Source organism: Ailuropoda melanoleuca, chromosome 1, assembly GCF_002007445.2.
Source record: "Ailuropoda melanoleuca isolate Jingjing chromosome 1, ASM200744v2, whole genome shotgun sequence".
Lineage (NCBI taxonomy): Eukaryota > Metazoa > Chordata > Mammalia > Carnivora > Ursidae > Ailuropoda > Ailuropoda melanoleuca.
The window spans coordinates 129211171-129227514 of record NC_048218.1 but is presented as its reverse complement, the minus strand read 5'-3'; the positions used below and the strand labels follow the sequence as shown (position 1 = coordinate 129227514).

Genomic DNA, 16344 nt, shown 5'->3' with positions numbered 1-16344 from the left:
CTGACTCTCATATACCAAGTATTGATATAAGGGCTTCACATATAACAATTTATTCTCCATGTGATGCAATGAGGAAGTTACTGTTAATACTATCCATGTTTTATAGGTAAGGAAATTGAGACAGAAAGATTAAATAATTTCCCTAATTTTCCACAAGTGACAAATACGGGTCTGAACCCAGGTACCTCCAGAGGATGCACTTTAACCCTTACACTGTGCATATTCTTTAATTATGAGCAGTAACTGGATGAGCAATATATCATAAGCACTGTGTTCAAATCTATTGTAATTAGAAGACTAACAGAATGTTTAAACTGAAAAAGAAAATTAGAAACAAACTTGTCCAACTCCAATCCATTTCCTTATTTTAGATAAGTAATTCTCAAAGCATGGAGTGCTGGAACCATGTCTACTTGTAAACAGGAAGGTAGGACGTATAAGTATGTTTACAAATGTAGTAACTGAGGAAGAATGATGCACTTGATACCCATGCTTAATGGTTCATAATGGTTTAAAAAATTAAAATAATAAAAATACAGAGATTGAGGAAGAAGCCAATAGAATTCTCTAATGTCCATCAGATTTTCTTTTATTTCTTCCTAGAAAATTATCATTTTATATAGATCTGAAACACTAAAGTCAAAGGCCTCAAGTAAAAATAATATATATCTAAATGAAGACTTAGCTTTGATGGTGGTTTGTTTCTAGAAAGTTGTAAATTAGCAAAAGCCAATAATAATTTTGCAAACAATGCTATAATTTGCTTACTGTAATAGAGGAAAAATATTTGCAGCAAAGAACCAAATATTTCAAATATAGTAAATTTGATTTAGGAAAACTGTTTTAAGTTAAAATTTATATTAGTTTATCTAATTTGATAAGCTTAAGGCTGAAAATACTAAATAAAATGTTACAGCCTGATTTATTATTTTACAGAAGGGAAATAATTAACAAACTCCCTTAACTATATAAGATAAGATGGTACACAATTTATGTATCTTCCCTTTAAAAACTATCCTTAGAAACCATCTCTAAATGGAAAATACTTACATTTTGAAATTCAAGTAAGAGTGTCCTAATGAAGTAGTCTGTTCTTGCTTGTTCAGCTTCCTAAAATAAAAGGAAAACACTTGTGAGTCAGTGAGAACACTGAAACAAAAACATAAACACACCAAAACAAACAATAACCTTGTATTTAAAGTCCACAATATAAAATTAACCATTAAAATTCCAGGTATACCTGGTAATTACAAAAATAACCATTCTAGGGCACCTGGGTGGCTCAGTCCGTTAAGCATCAGACTCTTGATTTTGGCTCAGGTCATGATCTCAGGGTCATGATATTAAGACCTACAATAGGCTCCGTGCTGGGTGTGGAGCCTGCTTAAGATTCTCTCTCTCCCTCTGCCCACCCCTCCCACCCCACGCTCTCTCTCTCAACACAAACAAACAAAAAACCATTCTAAAAGTCACCATGTTGTTTATATAAGTTTTACTTACAGTTAAAAAAGAAAAACAAAAACCCAGAAGTGTCTGTTAACCAATTACTTAACCAGGAATCTATCATCCAATAAAATATTTGCAAAATTACCACCATACCCAGAATTATGTAACAGAAATAACACAAAATGTACACTGCTCAGTACCCACTACCATCTTCAACTATTTTATCATTCCCTAAAGCGTGACTTTCCCTAATTATTACTCACCTCTCACTTAACAGAATACAGACTTGGGAAGGAAGATGCACTCATAAAATTCCAAATTACTATTTTGGTTGATGAAAAAGTCTCTTACTATCATTTGTCAAAGTATTAGAATGAAGCCACTATATCGGTGTGTCCCTTAGGAAACTATTCTTTCTGCTTTGTATATAAAACCACAGATAATCTAGGGCAGTGACTGTCAAGAACAACAGGATATGCTGTTTGTTTGGTTTTTTAAAGATTTTATTTTTATTTATTTGACAAAGAGAGACAGTGAGAGAGTGAGCACAAGCGGGGAGTGAGAGAGGGAGAAGCAGGCTTCCTGCTGAGCAGGGAGCCCAACGCAGGGCTCCATCCTAGGACCCTGGTATCACAACCCGAGCCAAAGGCAAGACGCTAAACAACTGAGCCACCCAGGCACCCCCCAAATATGCTGTTTTTTAATAAAAAAAAAAATTCAATATTATTCCTGCTTTAATTTTTTAAATCACAGCAGTTCATTTTGAACTTTCCAAATAACATTAAGGGGGAAATTTATGTTTTTACTTTAAACAACAACAAAAAAAGGAGTACAGATGAAAACGCTGGTCCATGACTTAATTTTTTAATTTGATTTTACTATTATTTTTTAAAGCACTCTCTACACCCAATGTGGGGCTCAAACTTACAGCCCTGAGATCAAAAGTCGCACGCTCCATCCACTGAGACAGCCAGGAGCCCGTAGATTTAGCTTTTTCTTCCTAAGAAAGGCTAGATAGTAAGTATTTTTGGCAGTGTGGGCCATGAAGTCTTTGTCTACTCAACTTTATTGTTATGATAGGCAAATATGTAAATGAATGGGCATGGCTGTATTCTAGTAAAGAGCTACAAAACAGGCAGTGGGTTAGACTGACCTATGCCTAGTATGCCAACATTGGTCTAAATGCAGCAACATGTGACTTGAGTTCCTCCTAGGTAGTCCTCTCTCTCTCACCAATACTCTACCCTCTTTCTCATCCCCAAACCAAAAGAGCTTCTGATACTATCTTTTCTCAGTCTCAAAAACTGAATGTCAAATAGTCAAGTCACTTACTGTGGTTATTTCAACTTGCTTTCGACTAGAAACTTAATTTTTTAAAAAGATTTATTTATTTATTTGAGAGAGAGCGAGAGAGCACGTGCACGCAGGGGGAGAGGGAGAGGAGAGAAATAATTCCAAAAAGACTCCCCACTGAGTATGGAGCCCAACTTGGGCTCGTCCCACAACCCTGAGATCATGACCTGAGCCAAAATTAAGAGTCAGACACGTAACTGACTGAGCCATCCAGGTGTCCCTACAGACTTGATTTTTGTTTACATCAGTGATAACAAATCCTGAGTTGTTGCAAATAACCACAAGACATACAAATTACTTTCCATTTGAAATCTTGAAAGAATTTTGCTTCTTTAGCATGGATCAATCCCAATATTGACAAGTCAAACTAGCTACTTCTAGTCAAATCAAACCTCTTACAGGGACTTTTTAAATTATCTTTTAGTTCATTTGAAAAATCACCCAAAAAGAGTGAATTCATGTTTTTCCAAATTATAATCTACTTCTTCCTCTATTCATTATTTTAAATGTCATTTACTGTTCTTGAACAAACTCTTCCAAAATTTCAACTCATTTAGTTGAATGTTAAAAGCACTATTTGTTTTCACTTGAATTGTAACATTTAGTACAGATACCTTATTATATTTAAACTTACAAATGTTCAACACAACTACAATGCACAGAAAATAGGTTTCCTGAACTGTCCAGGGACTTGATATTGTAGATACTTTATGGACTGCTGAGGGAGGTATTTCCTCACGGAAATACACAATGTGGTATGCGTTGGTTTTTAACCATTCCAAATAACATCAAATGCAGTAGGATTTTAAAAATTTATATTTAACCCACAGTTAATTCTAACTAGGACTTTAGAATATTGGCTGCTTATTAAATCCAGGCAGTTCAACTATGAGTTATAGTTAACATTACAAAAATCACATTGCCTTTATAAAGGAGACTGTATAACACACCTTGAGTCCTTTTCTACATCAACTTAGAAAGCAATAAACTTGATGTGTGCATGAGAGGAATTTAAAACCATTAAGTACAAGTAAGTCATAAAATTATGGACTTCTTGAACTTACCAAAGACAAATGAAATCACAGAAATTATATTTTACTTAACCACAGAAAGCAAAGTTAAAAACAAGTTATTGTGCAATGGAGAGCATGATTGTTAATTTCATGTGTCAATTTGACTGGGCCATGGGAGTTTCCAGATGTTTAGTCAAACATTATTCATGTTCCTGTGAATGTGTTTTTGGGTAAGATTAACATTTAAATCAGTGGACTTTTGAGTAGAGTGGACTGCCTCTAGGGGTGGCCCTCTCCAATCAGTTAGGGCCTGAACAGAAAAGAAAGACCAGTCTTGCCCAAATGAGAGAATTCTCCAATATACTACTTGCATTTGCAACTTTGGCTCTTCCTGGCTCTACAGCAGACTTTAAACTGGAAGTATCAGCCCTTCTGGGTCTCTAGCCTGCCTGCCTTTAGACTAGAACTGCTACCCCGGCTCTCCTAGTCTCCAGGCTGCTGGTCTTCAGACTGGAACTAAAGCATCAACTTTCCTAGGTCTCCAGTTTGGCTGACCACCCTGCAAACTTTGAACTTGCCAGCCTCCGTGATCCTGTAAGCCAATTACTTATAAGAAATCTTTTTCTCTTTATATATGCATATCTTACTGGTTCTATTTCTCAGGAAAACCTGAACTAATACAGGGAAGTTATTTAATTTCCATCTATGTTAAATCATAATCTTTGCATTTGAGTAAATAAGACAACATATTTCTTTCAGGTGATTAAGAAAGATGCCATTGGGTGTAACAAAAGCAAACTGTTGGTTCTATTCTAAAGCTCACTTATATTTTATTTCTCTTTTTTGCTTTTCCTTCATTGTTTTTGTTTTTTAATTCATTTTCTCAGATTTCAGCTGTTAGTTTTAGAACTTGAATTTAACTCATTTCTAGAACTTATTAAATAGGTATATATTTTAAATTTCATAATAAATTGTCTGCCATATAGGATCAATCTTTACTCCTATGATAGCAGTTCTCAAAACCATCTTTGTATATAATTACAAAAATCCTGGATGGGGGCGCCTGGGTGGCACAGCGGTTAAGCGTCTGCCTTCGGCTCAGGGCGTGATCCCGGCGTTGTGGGATCGAGCCCCACATCAGGCTCCTCTGCTATGAGCCTGCTTCTTCCTCTCCCACTCCCCCTGCTTGTGTTCCCTCTCTCGCTGGCTGTTTCTATCTCTGTCGAATAAATAGATTAAAAAAAAAAAATCCTGGATGGCAATACAAATATATAGAAGATTAACATGATACACTATACTTCAGTCATCAAGGGTCTTTCCCATTTCGGTTTGAAACTACTACTTTATGCCAATTACCTTGAGATTAAGAGTCATATGCTCCACTGAGCCAGCCAGGCACCCCAACTTTAATACCAATTTCCAAATAGATCACTCAAAGCACAGGTAGGTTACCCTGTTTTTATTCTTATATACATAAACATTTATTATCAACTTATATGCAAGGACTAACACAAAATTAACATAATAAAGTAAAAGGAAATTACACATTTATGAAGTCACTTTCAAAGCTTTTAAATTTAAAAGCAGTATAAAAACAAACATTATTATTTTTTTGAAGATTTATTTATTTGAGAGAGAGAGAGAGTGCAGGGGGAGGGGCAGAAGGAGAGGGAGACAGAGAATCCTCAAGTAGACTCCCTGCCAAGCAGAGCTTGACATGAGGCTCAGTCCCAGAATCCTGAGATTATGACCTGAGCCAAAATCAAGAGTCAGCCACCTAACTGAGCCACCCAGGCGCCCCAAAAAACAAACATTATTATTAATATTCATTTATTATAATTAAGTATATATTTATATGAAATTTTGAATGCTTGGCTTATATAAAACTGGGCTCATACCATATTATAATTACTCATCGGTCTAGCATCCCAATTTTCTGAATAATATATATAAAACTAAGTACTTACACAGGAAATTTTAAATGGTGCAAATGTTATAGGTTCTTCTCCATACAAAGGCCAATAGCGTTCACATTTTTTCTGTTGTCCAAAAAAAAAAAAGTTGGTAAGTAATCCATATGGTAGTTTTTACTGAACTTTTACAAATATTTTGTGCCCTAGTGTTAGGCTTATTGCTCTTACCAGAAAACAGAAAAACTGACACCAGTAGGCAAAGTGTTAGAAGAGCTTCGACTTATCCAACTGTTCTTAAAAGTAAGCTCCTATTTGCTCTCCAAGATTACTCATAAGAACTTTATTAATCTAAGTGTCTAAGCTGTCCATTGCTATCTGTTTGGTCAACCGAGTAGATTCCAAAGATCCTCCTCTAGAAAAGAAACACTGCTTTAAACAAAGTGCCCGGCCCAAGGAAGTCTGTTTAGTATATGGGTTGCCAGCAAGTTTTAATGCTTGTAAAATGACAATCTCTATAATATCTAGCTGAATTCCCATTAGGTATAAAATCTGTGGGATAGTACAAAGAACACTCTACTTGCTACGAAAAGAATTTTCCAAGTTGTAACTGAGTAAGGACTATACTGGTATTTATATTCCAGGTATAAATTAATAAACAACTGACACCAAAAACTAAGTGCTAATCATACATGCATAATCTATAATCATATTATCACATTCATTTCAGAGATGAGGAAACTAAAGCTCAAAGGGGATGGTTCACTGCACTATGGTCAAAATGCTAGTAAAGTGTAGGTTTATTTGATTTCATTATCTATGTTCTTTCCATTAGGTCATATTCTAGGTCAAGATCAAAGTCAAGGTTATCAAATAAATTCATAGGTCCTAACTCACTGACAATTTACTATTAACAAAACATTGAACACAAAATCTTTAGCTTCAAAAATTCTGTACTCAATATGACCTTTTTTCATCAAGTATTATTACTGAAATACAAGTGGTAAACATTAATAGAATGAAAGGAAGAATAAACCCTAAACCTTAACAGTAACTTAAAAAAACAGTAGGAGAATGAAATTTAAATTTTCTAACATAAACAATTAATAATACTGGTATTGAAGTACATCCTGTCAATTCTTAAAGAGATAACCTATTTACTTAATTTACTGGTCTGTGTATTTTCTAATCTTAGACTGTTCATTTTCTATCCAATACTACTTAATACTTCCACTACTGGTAAAGGATTTAATAAGGGAGGAATGATCAAAATTATTAGTTAAAATAAGGTTTCCCAATGATTTATATATTACAATGTCTCACATAACTAAAAGATGCACTATCTTGCTTTATGCAATATATCCTTTACTGAAAAAAATTAAGTAAGAATTTTTACAACTTTTTGCCAGAGGGGAGGTGGGTGAGGGGATGGGTGAAATAGATATAAAAATATTTTACTTTAATGTACCACATTAGTATAAGGAAAATTCAAATCACCACATAATTAGTTTCTAAGTCTGATGTGTGTGTCACATTTATAGAAGACCACACTGAAGTTTTACTTAATATCTGTTCTCTGTAAATATATTAGCACCTCCAACATTAAAGACTTAGTTGGTCCTGATCACAATGGTTTTAAAACTAATTTTACTTGCACAAAGTATAAAAATACCAATGTTAAAAATTTCAGATTAAGGAATTTTATTCTCTTTGCTTCTGAAGATGGTATGAACACACAAAAAAATGTAGTGGTATTCTCAGACAGAAAAATCAGAATATTCCAGCTATAAATTGATGATAATTAATCAAAATTATTTTATTGAACTCATTTTCATTTGCTCAATTTTATTCCTATCTTAAAATACCTCTGTAATTCAGTCCATAAATAGTGTTCTACTTATTAGACCATTAAACACTGAAAGACTAAGTTATAATACAATATCTATTATTATTTTTTTTTAAAGATTTTTTTTTTATTTATTTATGTGATAGAGAGATAGCCAGTGAGAGAGGGAACACAGCAGGGGAGCGGGAGAGGAAGAAGCAGGCTCCCAGCGGGAGGAGCCCGATGTGGGACTCGATCCCAGAACGCCGGGATCACGTCCTGAGCCGAAGGCAGACGCTTAACGCCTGCGCTACCCAGGCGCCCCACAATATCTATTATTTTAAGTTTATCATAAAACATACCTATGAAATGTAAAAAAAAAAAGTTTATGTGCTTTTTAGAGACTATGATGTTCCTTTTATCAAATAAAACCAATAGCAGAACACAAAAAAATAAGTATCTACTTTAATTACTTAGGCTCAGAATATAATAAAGGACCAGGAACCATATATCCTTAGAAATGAAGTGATAAAAAGGATCCTCCATAATTATTTTAAGTGTTAATAGGTATACATACCCTTCCCATCTCAAATTCTCGACAGGCCATCACAATGATCTAAAAAGAAATGGGAGATGGAATGAGATGAAGATTGTATCAGTTAAATACAATTTTACTTTTTAAATAAAATATGAATTCCAAGAATTACTTTTTACTCTGAGTAAAATTATACCTGGCCCGTCAAAAAAAGTAGTTTTACTATTAAAAGTAAGAGTTAAAGAAATGATCAAAATCTCACTTTATAATCAAGAGATAACTGTATAGCAACAAATTAAATCGGCTTCAATTAACATAATGTATTTAATTTGAATTAAATTTTATGATCTTCATAAACTGGCCTCTGACTTTTGAAATTACATTAAAATATCACTTTTAGGATATTTACCCAAACAGCACTATGAAATATTTTAAATACATTTAATGAAATTATCTGAAGATTGAATGCATTTAATACTATCTTTAAACAAAAAGGTTGTTAGATTTGCTTCTTCATCCCAACATTTTATAATATTTCAAACATATAGCAAAGGTGAAATAATCTTACAGTAAACACTGTATAGCTACCATCGATATTCTACCATTAACACTTCAGTCTTCTTCTATCACATAGCTATCCCTCTATCCAGCTATCAATCCATCTTACTAGGTAGGTATCTTATTAATTACTAACTGAGGAAAAGATTTAAAGTATTATCACACTCTCTTCTTAAAATATTTCAACTAATTTGTGAGACTCAAATGAGACATCATAGACTTCAGTTTCAGTCTTTTGAGTAAATATTAGTTATAATTAACATATCATTATGGCTAAAAAGTCTTCTCATTCCTTATTCAGTAAAACATCCTATGTCATTCCATGTAATACTTCTCAAAACAGATTATGAAAAGTAATTACTTACTACGACATTGTACTCCCATATCATCCTCCAAAAATCTATTACTGTATTTGCTAAAGGTCCTTGGGTTGCCACATATGCTTTTGGCCCATAAACACCCTAAAATGGTTAAAAGGAAATTTCATATTTATTACAATTACCAAAAGTATTTCCTTACCTAAATTTTAAGGTTTCAAATCTTATTAGTAATACTCTCTTTTCACTTGAAGTATTTCCAAACAATTTTTCTTTCATAGTACATAAAAGCATGACAAAATATATTCAATTCACTTCAGCTTTTGGTAAAATACTATTTTTGTGTATTTAGTAGAAATGGCACACAGAATTGATAATTAAATTGCCTTATGCTAATTTACAAATTATTATTTACCTGGGTTTAAAAAAAAAAAGCCCCAATACCTAGTCAATAAGTCTAACTAGACGGAAACATAAAAAGCATGCTTTGATTCTAAAAACAACAGTAAAACTACCAAATAGTTCTTTCTTAGTTAGATTCTTCCATAGCTACCTTAAATTACTCAACTTAAAAGGTTTATTGGGTGCCTACTATATACATACCTAATAACAAACCTGGGAATATACCAAATAAGACAACAGACTAAAATACTGAACTAGCACATAATTGAATCACACAATAAATCAGTGTTACTAAGTAGAATTAAAAACTGGAGCTTTTTTTTGTGTTTAAAGATTTTATATTTAAGTAATCTTTATACCCAGCGTGGGGGTGGGTCAAACTTAAAACCCTGAGATCAAGAGTTGCATGCTCCACCGACTGAGACAGCCAGGCGCCCTGCAAACTAAAACTTCTAACAAATGTCCTTATAAAAGAATATCAACATTGACAACATCTGAAACAGCAAACCACCTACATATTAGTTTTTGTTTAACTTCTTAGTTTTGGGTTTTGCCATAATTTTAATAAAACTGATTTTGTTGGCGGGGGAAGTTCTTATTTGAAACCATGACTGTTTAATGTTGACGTGGGTAATATTAATTTTACCATGTAACTCATACCATCGTAATATTTTTGTCAACAAAATATTTTTTAAAAAATACCTATAAATACCATATATAAAAGAACTGAAATTATCCTGTCATTCAAAAACACAGAATAACTAATGAACAAAGTAGTCTTTTATTTAATCAAGTAGCAGTCTGAATCTGTCTATTGATAACTACTATGTAAGAACTTGACTACTTTCGGTATAAGAGCATCCAAAAATGGTTATCTACATAAAGGCTGTATTTAATCTTGTATTGACTTGGGTTGCCACTTGAGACATAGTGACAATTTTCCAAAGTTCTTAATCGAAATTTATATTCTATAATTTTACATCAGTATTACCCAATAATCCCAGCCCTGATAATTTATCCTAAGAAATTATTCAAAAGAATAACAGTGTTCACTGCAATATTACCATCACGAAAATTGGAAACAACCCATTTAGTTCAACAGCAGGAAATGACCATGTATGTACATTTGTGTATATAAACCCAAAGGGACAATGGAGAAAACTTAGCAATTGGTAAACTGATTATAAGCCTTCAGTATAAAAAAAAAAAAAAAGAAAGAAAAAAGAAGAAATAGAAAGCAATCTCAACTATCATGAAACTAAACAAAACTCTTTATCTTTATGAATAAGGTTAGAAGAAAACACATAGTGTGTCAGGGCTGTGATTTTTTTTTTTTTTTGCTATTGGTATAATATTTAGGCAATTAAAAAAATTTTAATAAAACTAGTATATAGGAAGACATTAAGTAGGGCAGAGAAACATCATTTGAAGTTAATACATACCTTAATAAAATTTGCATTGATATAGTCTGAATCTTGAGAAGGAGTCTTTAAAGTCAACTTAACTCGGCTGTGATCAACTATAAGGAAAAAAAAGGATTTCATAAATTATGTCCTATTGGTAGACATGTGTTTCCTAATAAGCCATATAGTTCAAAAATATTTTCTTTAAAAAACAATTTCTAACATCATATTTATAGAAAATAAGTCTATAAAAACAAAAATCTGATGATGTAAAGCTGTGTTTTAAAGCTATAATCAGAATAATCTCAGGAACTCTTTTAAAATACAAATTCCTGGGCATTATCCCAAATTTGTTAGACGCCTCTGCAGTTTTTTAACAAGCATATGATGTAGTGGACACTAAGCACTAATGTACAAGCTCATTTGCCAAAATCCTTGTTAGGAAATGTAGCTTTCGTATTTCACAAGAAATTATAAAAATTAAGCAAATTATGGCAAATGAAGTAGATGATGCATAAAAAGTGCTAATTACTGTACTTGGCAATAATATTTATTATTAGGTAATGCCAAATTAAGGTAAAAAAAATCTTTACAAAAATTCAAAAATATAAATTTCATTAGTTTTGTAAAATTGCAGTTTCATTTTTTCACATAGAAGTAATATGTATATGATTTTTAAAAATCAGAATTTAAAGAAAGCCCTTTTTTTTCCTTTTAAATTTAAGCAGGCTCCATGAGCGTGGAGCTTGAACTCATGACTCCGAGACCAAGACCTGAGCTGAGATCAAGTCGGACACTTAACCAACTAAGCCACCCAGGCACCCCTTAAAGAAAGGTATAAAATGAAAAGTAATCTTCTCCTGCCCTTGAAGTCCAGGTCTCTCTTTCCCAACACAGATACTATTAAGGTTCTTTTTTCCTTCTAGAAGTAATTTTTATGCATATACCTACGTATTTTGAAAACTATGCAAATACAATCATCCTATATTCTGTTATCTCACCTTTCAGTTAATCCTATATCCTGGAACTCTTCCCAGAGCTAATATAACACAGATCTATCTTATTCACAGGTTAAATAAAATCCATTATATGGATGTTTCATTATTTATTTAACCAGCTACAGAACTGATGGACCGTTTTTTTCCTATTAAAAACACCAGCACACTGAACACTGCCGTACATGTATCTGCTTTCACTGCTCGCGGTGGTACATAAGTTCCTAACAGAAGAAATGCTACTTGCCTTCTAAAAGATGTATACTTACTTACACAATACAAATGCTATTTGTAAGAGTGACTGGGTGTTAACTTTTTTAATAGGTGACATTCTAAAAAGTAAAAAAATCAAACTTGTAGTTCTTGAACTATGCAAGTGGTCGCACATTTTCATATAGTTACTGATTATTTAGATTCCTTTTACCATATACTGCTTTTTTATATCCTTTGCACACTTTTACCTATGTCCGTTTTCCTACTGATTTATATAAAAAAAGAAAAATCAATCTTTAGTTATAGGTAATACAAATAGTTTTGTTCCACTTGTGTTGATTCTTCACATTTTTTAAATTTAGAACTAAGTTTAGATTTACAGAAAAATTGCAAAAATAGTACAGAGAATTCTTGTATCTCTCACTCAGCTTCCCTTAATGTCAATATCTATATAACCATCACACAATTATCAAAATCAGAAAATTAACATTGTCACACCACCAGTAATTAAACAACAGACTATATACAAATTTCCCCAATTTAAAAAATTTTTTTTCTCTTTCCAGGATCCCACATTACATGTAGTTATTATTTCTCCTTAGTTTGTTCTGGTCTACAAAAGTTCCTTTGACTCATTTTTTTTTCTTATGATTGGAATGAGGTTTATGCATTTTTGGCAAGAACACCAGAGAATGATAATGTGTCCTTCTCAGTGAGAAGACACACCAAGGGGTTTATGATGTCAATTTCATACTATTTGTGATATTAACCTTGAATACTTGGTTAATATGGTGTCGCCTGGCTGTCTCCCACTATAAAGTTATTATCTTTCCATTTGTAGTAATTAATATTTGGGGGGAGATACTTTGAGCCTATGAATCCTAAAGCAGTACGACTGCCTAATATTCACAAGTATACAAATTAGAAAGAACCACAGCATGTAATATGTAAGATGCCATTATCATATTACAGTCCCTTCTAATCCAGGGACAATGAATATCAAAGGCAATTAAAGTAGAAAAAGACAGAAATGGTAACAAACATGAATAAAACTTTTTAGCAAACCCTTAAAAGTCATCTAATGAATAATGAATCTGTCAATGACTCAAATTTTATATGTTAGTACTAAGGCCCAGTTCTGCAGATTTTATTAATTTTTAGTGAAATCTTTGAAAATTTGTAGGAAGAGCTACAGAAGAAAGACATACTAGCCTCCAATTCAAATCATGTATCTCTTTTCTGTGTTTCCAGAAAAGAGAATGTTTATATGTTAATCAATGCTCTGTTTCTTATCTCACTTGATCTTCTGGTAAATGGGAATATTCAGTAGTTAGGATAATGACAGTAGTTAGGATAAGTAACTACATGAAGCTTCCTCTCACCATGTTTGCCAGTAACGAGGAGTCCCAATTAATCACCCTTATTCATGTGGCATATTAGCCTCCAGTTAAAGTATCTCAAACATAGGACTTTGTACACTAGTTGGTTTACCACTGGATCCTCAGTAATGTTTCTGGGGATTGTGAACCCAAATGAGAACAGTGGCTCCCAAATGATAGTCAATACTGGTACGAGGCTGTTACATCCAGGCTGGTAATTTTTTAAAAATATTCTATGATGGGGGCGCCTGGGTGGCACAGAGGTTAAGCGTCTGCCTTTGGCTCAGGGCGTGATCCCGGCGTTGTGGGATCAAGACCCACATCAGGCTCCTCTGCTATGAGCCTGCTTCTTCCTCTCCCACTCCCCCTGCTTGTGTTCCCTCTCTCGCTGGCTGTCTCTATCTCTGTTGAATAAATAAATAAAATCTTTAAAAAATAAATAAACAAACAAATAAATAAATAAATATAAAAATATTCTATGATGGAAAATTTTATGCATACACAAAAATAACAATGAATCCCCATATAGCCATTACCCTGTTTTAATAATTTCAACATTTTTAATAAAGTTTTTATTTAAATTCCAAGTTAATTAACATACAGTATACTATTAATATTAAATAATTTCAACATTTTGCCAATCTCATCAATCTCTAATCATACAACACCTGGGGCCTGGAAAAAGCAAATTAAAACACAAGACTTCTGAGTACCATATTCTGTAGTGAGTTTGATTCAGTAAGTTCAAGATGGGGCAGAAAAATGGTTTATTTTAAACTCTAAAGCACAAGCAAGGGGCACCTGGGTGGCTCAGTCGTTAAGCATCTGCCTTCGGCTCAGGTCATGATCCCAGTATTCTGGGATTGAGCCCCACATCAGTCTCACTACTCAGTGGGAAGCCTGCTTCTCCCTCTCCCACTCCCCGATTGTGTTCCCTTTCTCGCTGCCTCTCTCTGTCAAATAAATAAATAAAATCTTTAAAATAAAAAAATAAATAAAAAAGCACAAGCAAATTTTGTAGTCACTGCTTTATACTAAATAATCATATTATTGGCAATTTTAAAAACCAGTGTTAGGTTGCGTGTATGTTCAATTTTTCATTGGTGCTCCTATTAAGCATAAACATGTGTATAACTTAAAGAATATTAAAGAAATGAAAACAATCATTCCTCTCCATGGTTTTGCTGATTGCCTCTACAATCTCCCAAGAACCCCACTCCAAACAGATAAAACCAAGATTGGCCCCACAGGAGGCTCTCTAAGCAGCAACATTTTCCCCCCAAACAAATATCAACTACTTATGGCAACAGAAAGAAAGTATTTAAATATTGTCATATCAGAAGAAACCAAAACTTCCTATTGATTAAATCCTAGGTCTCAGTGAAAAACAAGAATCTTCATAATTAAATTACAATACATGTATTACACTGATCCATCACTGCTAAAGGCTAGCCAGCTCGATTTTAGTCCTCTTAGGAGACAAAGTACAAATCATTCTTGACTCAAGAGCATGTAGATATTTCTTAATTCTGGAACTGGCCTCAGTATTCTAGTATAAAATAAATCAAATCTCTAAGATCACTCTAGAAAAACCTGTATAATCTTTGAACAATGATGAAATTACTTTTAATGGATCAAAAGCAAAAATGTCTGCTCTTGCCACTTCAACACTGTTTTAGAGGTTCTAATTAATAGAACAAGGTAGAAGAGGCATTCAGATCAGAAAGGAAGTAGTAAAACTGTCATCATTTCCAGATAAAATGACTCAGTATGTAAAAAATCCTAAAGGAGCCATAAAAAGCTACTAAACTAATAAATGAGTTCAGAAAGGTCACTAGATTAAAAAAAATCAATACAAAAATATAAATTGTATTTCTATGTGCTAGTAATAAAGAATTTGAGAATAAAATAATTTCAATCAGATAAAGAATTAAAAAAAAGAAATACAAGAATACGCTGAAAACCATAAAACACTGCTGAGAGAAATTAAAGATCTAAATAAATGGAGAGAGACAATTCATGTTCATAGACTGGAAGAATCAATATGGCTGAAGATGGCAATTCTCCCCAAACTGATCTATACATTCAATGCAATCCTTATCAAAAAAATCCCATTAGGGTTTCTTGCAGAAATTGACCAGTTATCCCACAATTTATATGTAAATGCAAAGGAACCAAAAGAACCAAATAAATTTTAAAAAATAAGAACACGGCTGGGAAGACTAATACTTCTTGCTTTTAGAACTTACTACAAAACTGCATAATGAAGACAGTATGATACTGGCTTAAGAATACAACAGTGTAGTAGAATTAAGGGTCCAGGGGGGGAAAAAAAAAACCCTTATATTTATGGTCCAATGATTTCCAACAAGGGTACCAAGGCAATTCAGTGGAGAAATGACAGTCTTTTCAACAAATGGTATTAGAACAATCCTACATACACAGATTATTTCAGACAATTAACTGAAAATGGATTATAGGCCTAAATGTAAAAGCTAAAGTTACAATACTTCTGGAAGAAAAATAAGAAAACAGAGAAAATCGTTGTGATCTTGCATTAGGCAGAGTTCATGGAGAGAATATCAAAAGCATGATCCATAAAACTGATAAACTGGACTCTATCAAAATTAAAAGCTTGCACACTTTTAAAGACACCTTAAGAAAATGAAAAGACAAACCATAAACTGGGAGGAAAAATTTGCAAACCATATATGTAAAGAAAGACTTGTATCTAGGACAGCTGAAGAACTTTTAACAACTCAATAGAATTAAAAAGATCAAATCTAATAAAAGTACAAAGAATCTGAAGACTTTTCACCAAAGAAGATACACAAGTGGCTAACAGAACATGAAAAGATGCTCAACATCACTAGTCATTAGGGAAATGCCTATTAGAACCACAATGAGATACCTCTATACACACACTAGAATAACTATACTCAAAAAGACTGAGAGTAAAAAGGAATGTGGAGAAACTGGGACCCCCATATATTGG

General features: G+C 33.1%; 1 protein-coding gene across 6 annotated transcripts in view; it reads right to left on the bottom strand.

Annotated features, from left to right (window-relative positions):
* PTPN12 (protein tyrosine phosphatase non-receptor type 12) overlaps window positions 1-16344 on the bottom strand; it is an 86478-nt gene that overhangs the window by 29943 nt on the left and 40191 nt on the right. For 3 of the 6 annotated variants that reach the window (XM_034667010.1, XM_034667002.1, XM_019800117.2), the window contains 5 exons: window positions 10802-10878; window positions 9006-9101; window positions 8125-8163; window positions 5780-5851; window positions 1051-1110 (listed from right to left, as the gene is read on the bottom strand). In XM_034667010.1, the coding sequence (XP_034522901.1) occupies window positions 1051-1110; window positions 5780-5851; window positions 8125-8163; window positions 9006-9101; window positions 10802-10878 (344 nt within the window). The remainder of the gene's footprint in view (window positions 1-1050; window positions 1111-5779; window positions 5852-8124; window positions 8164-9005; window positions 9102-10801; window positions 10879-16344) is intronic. The other 3 variants (XM_034666990.1, XM_034666995.1, XM_034666999.1) reach the window with 1 other exon arrangement.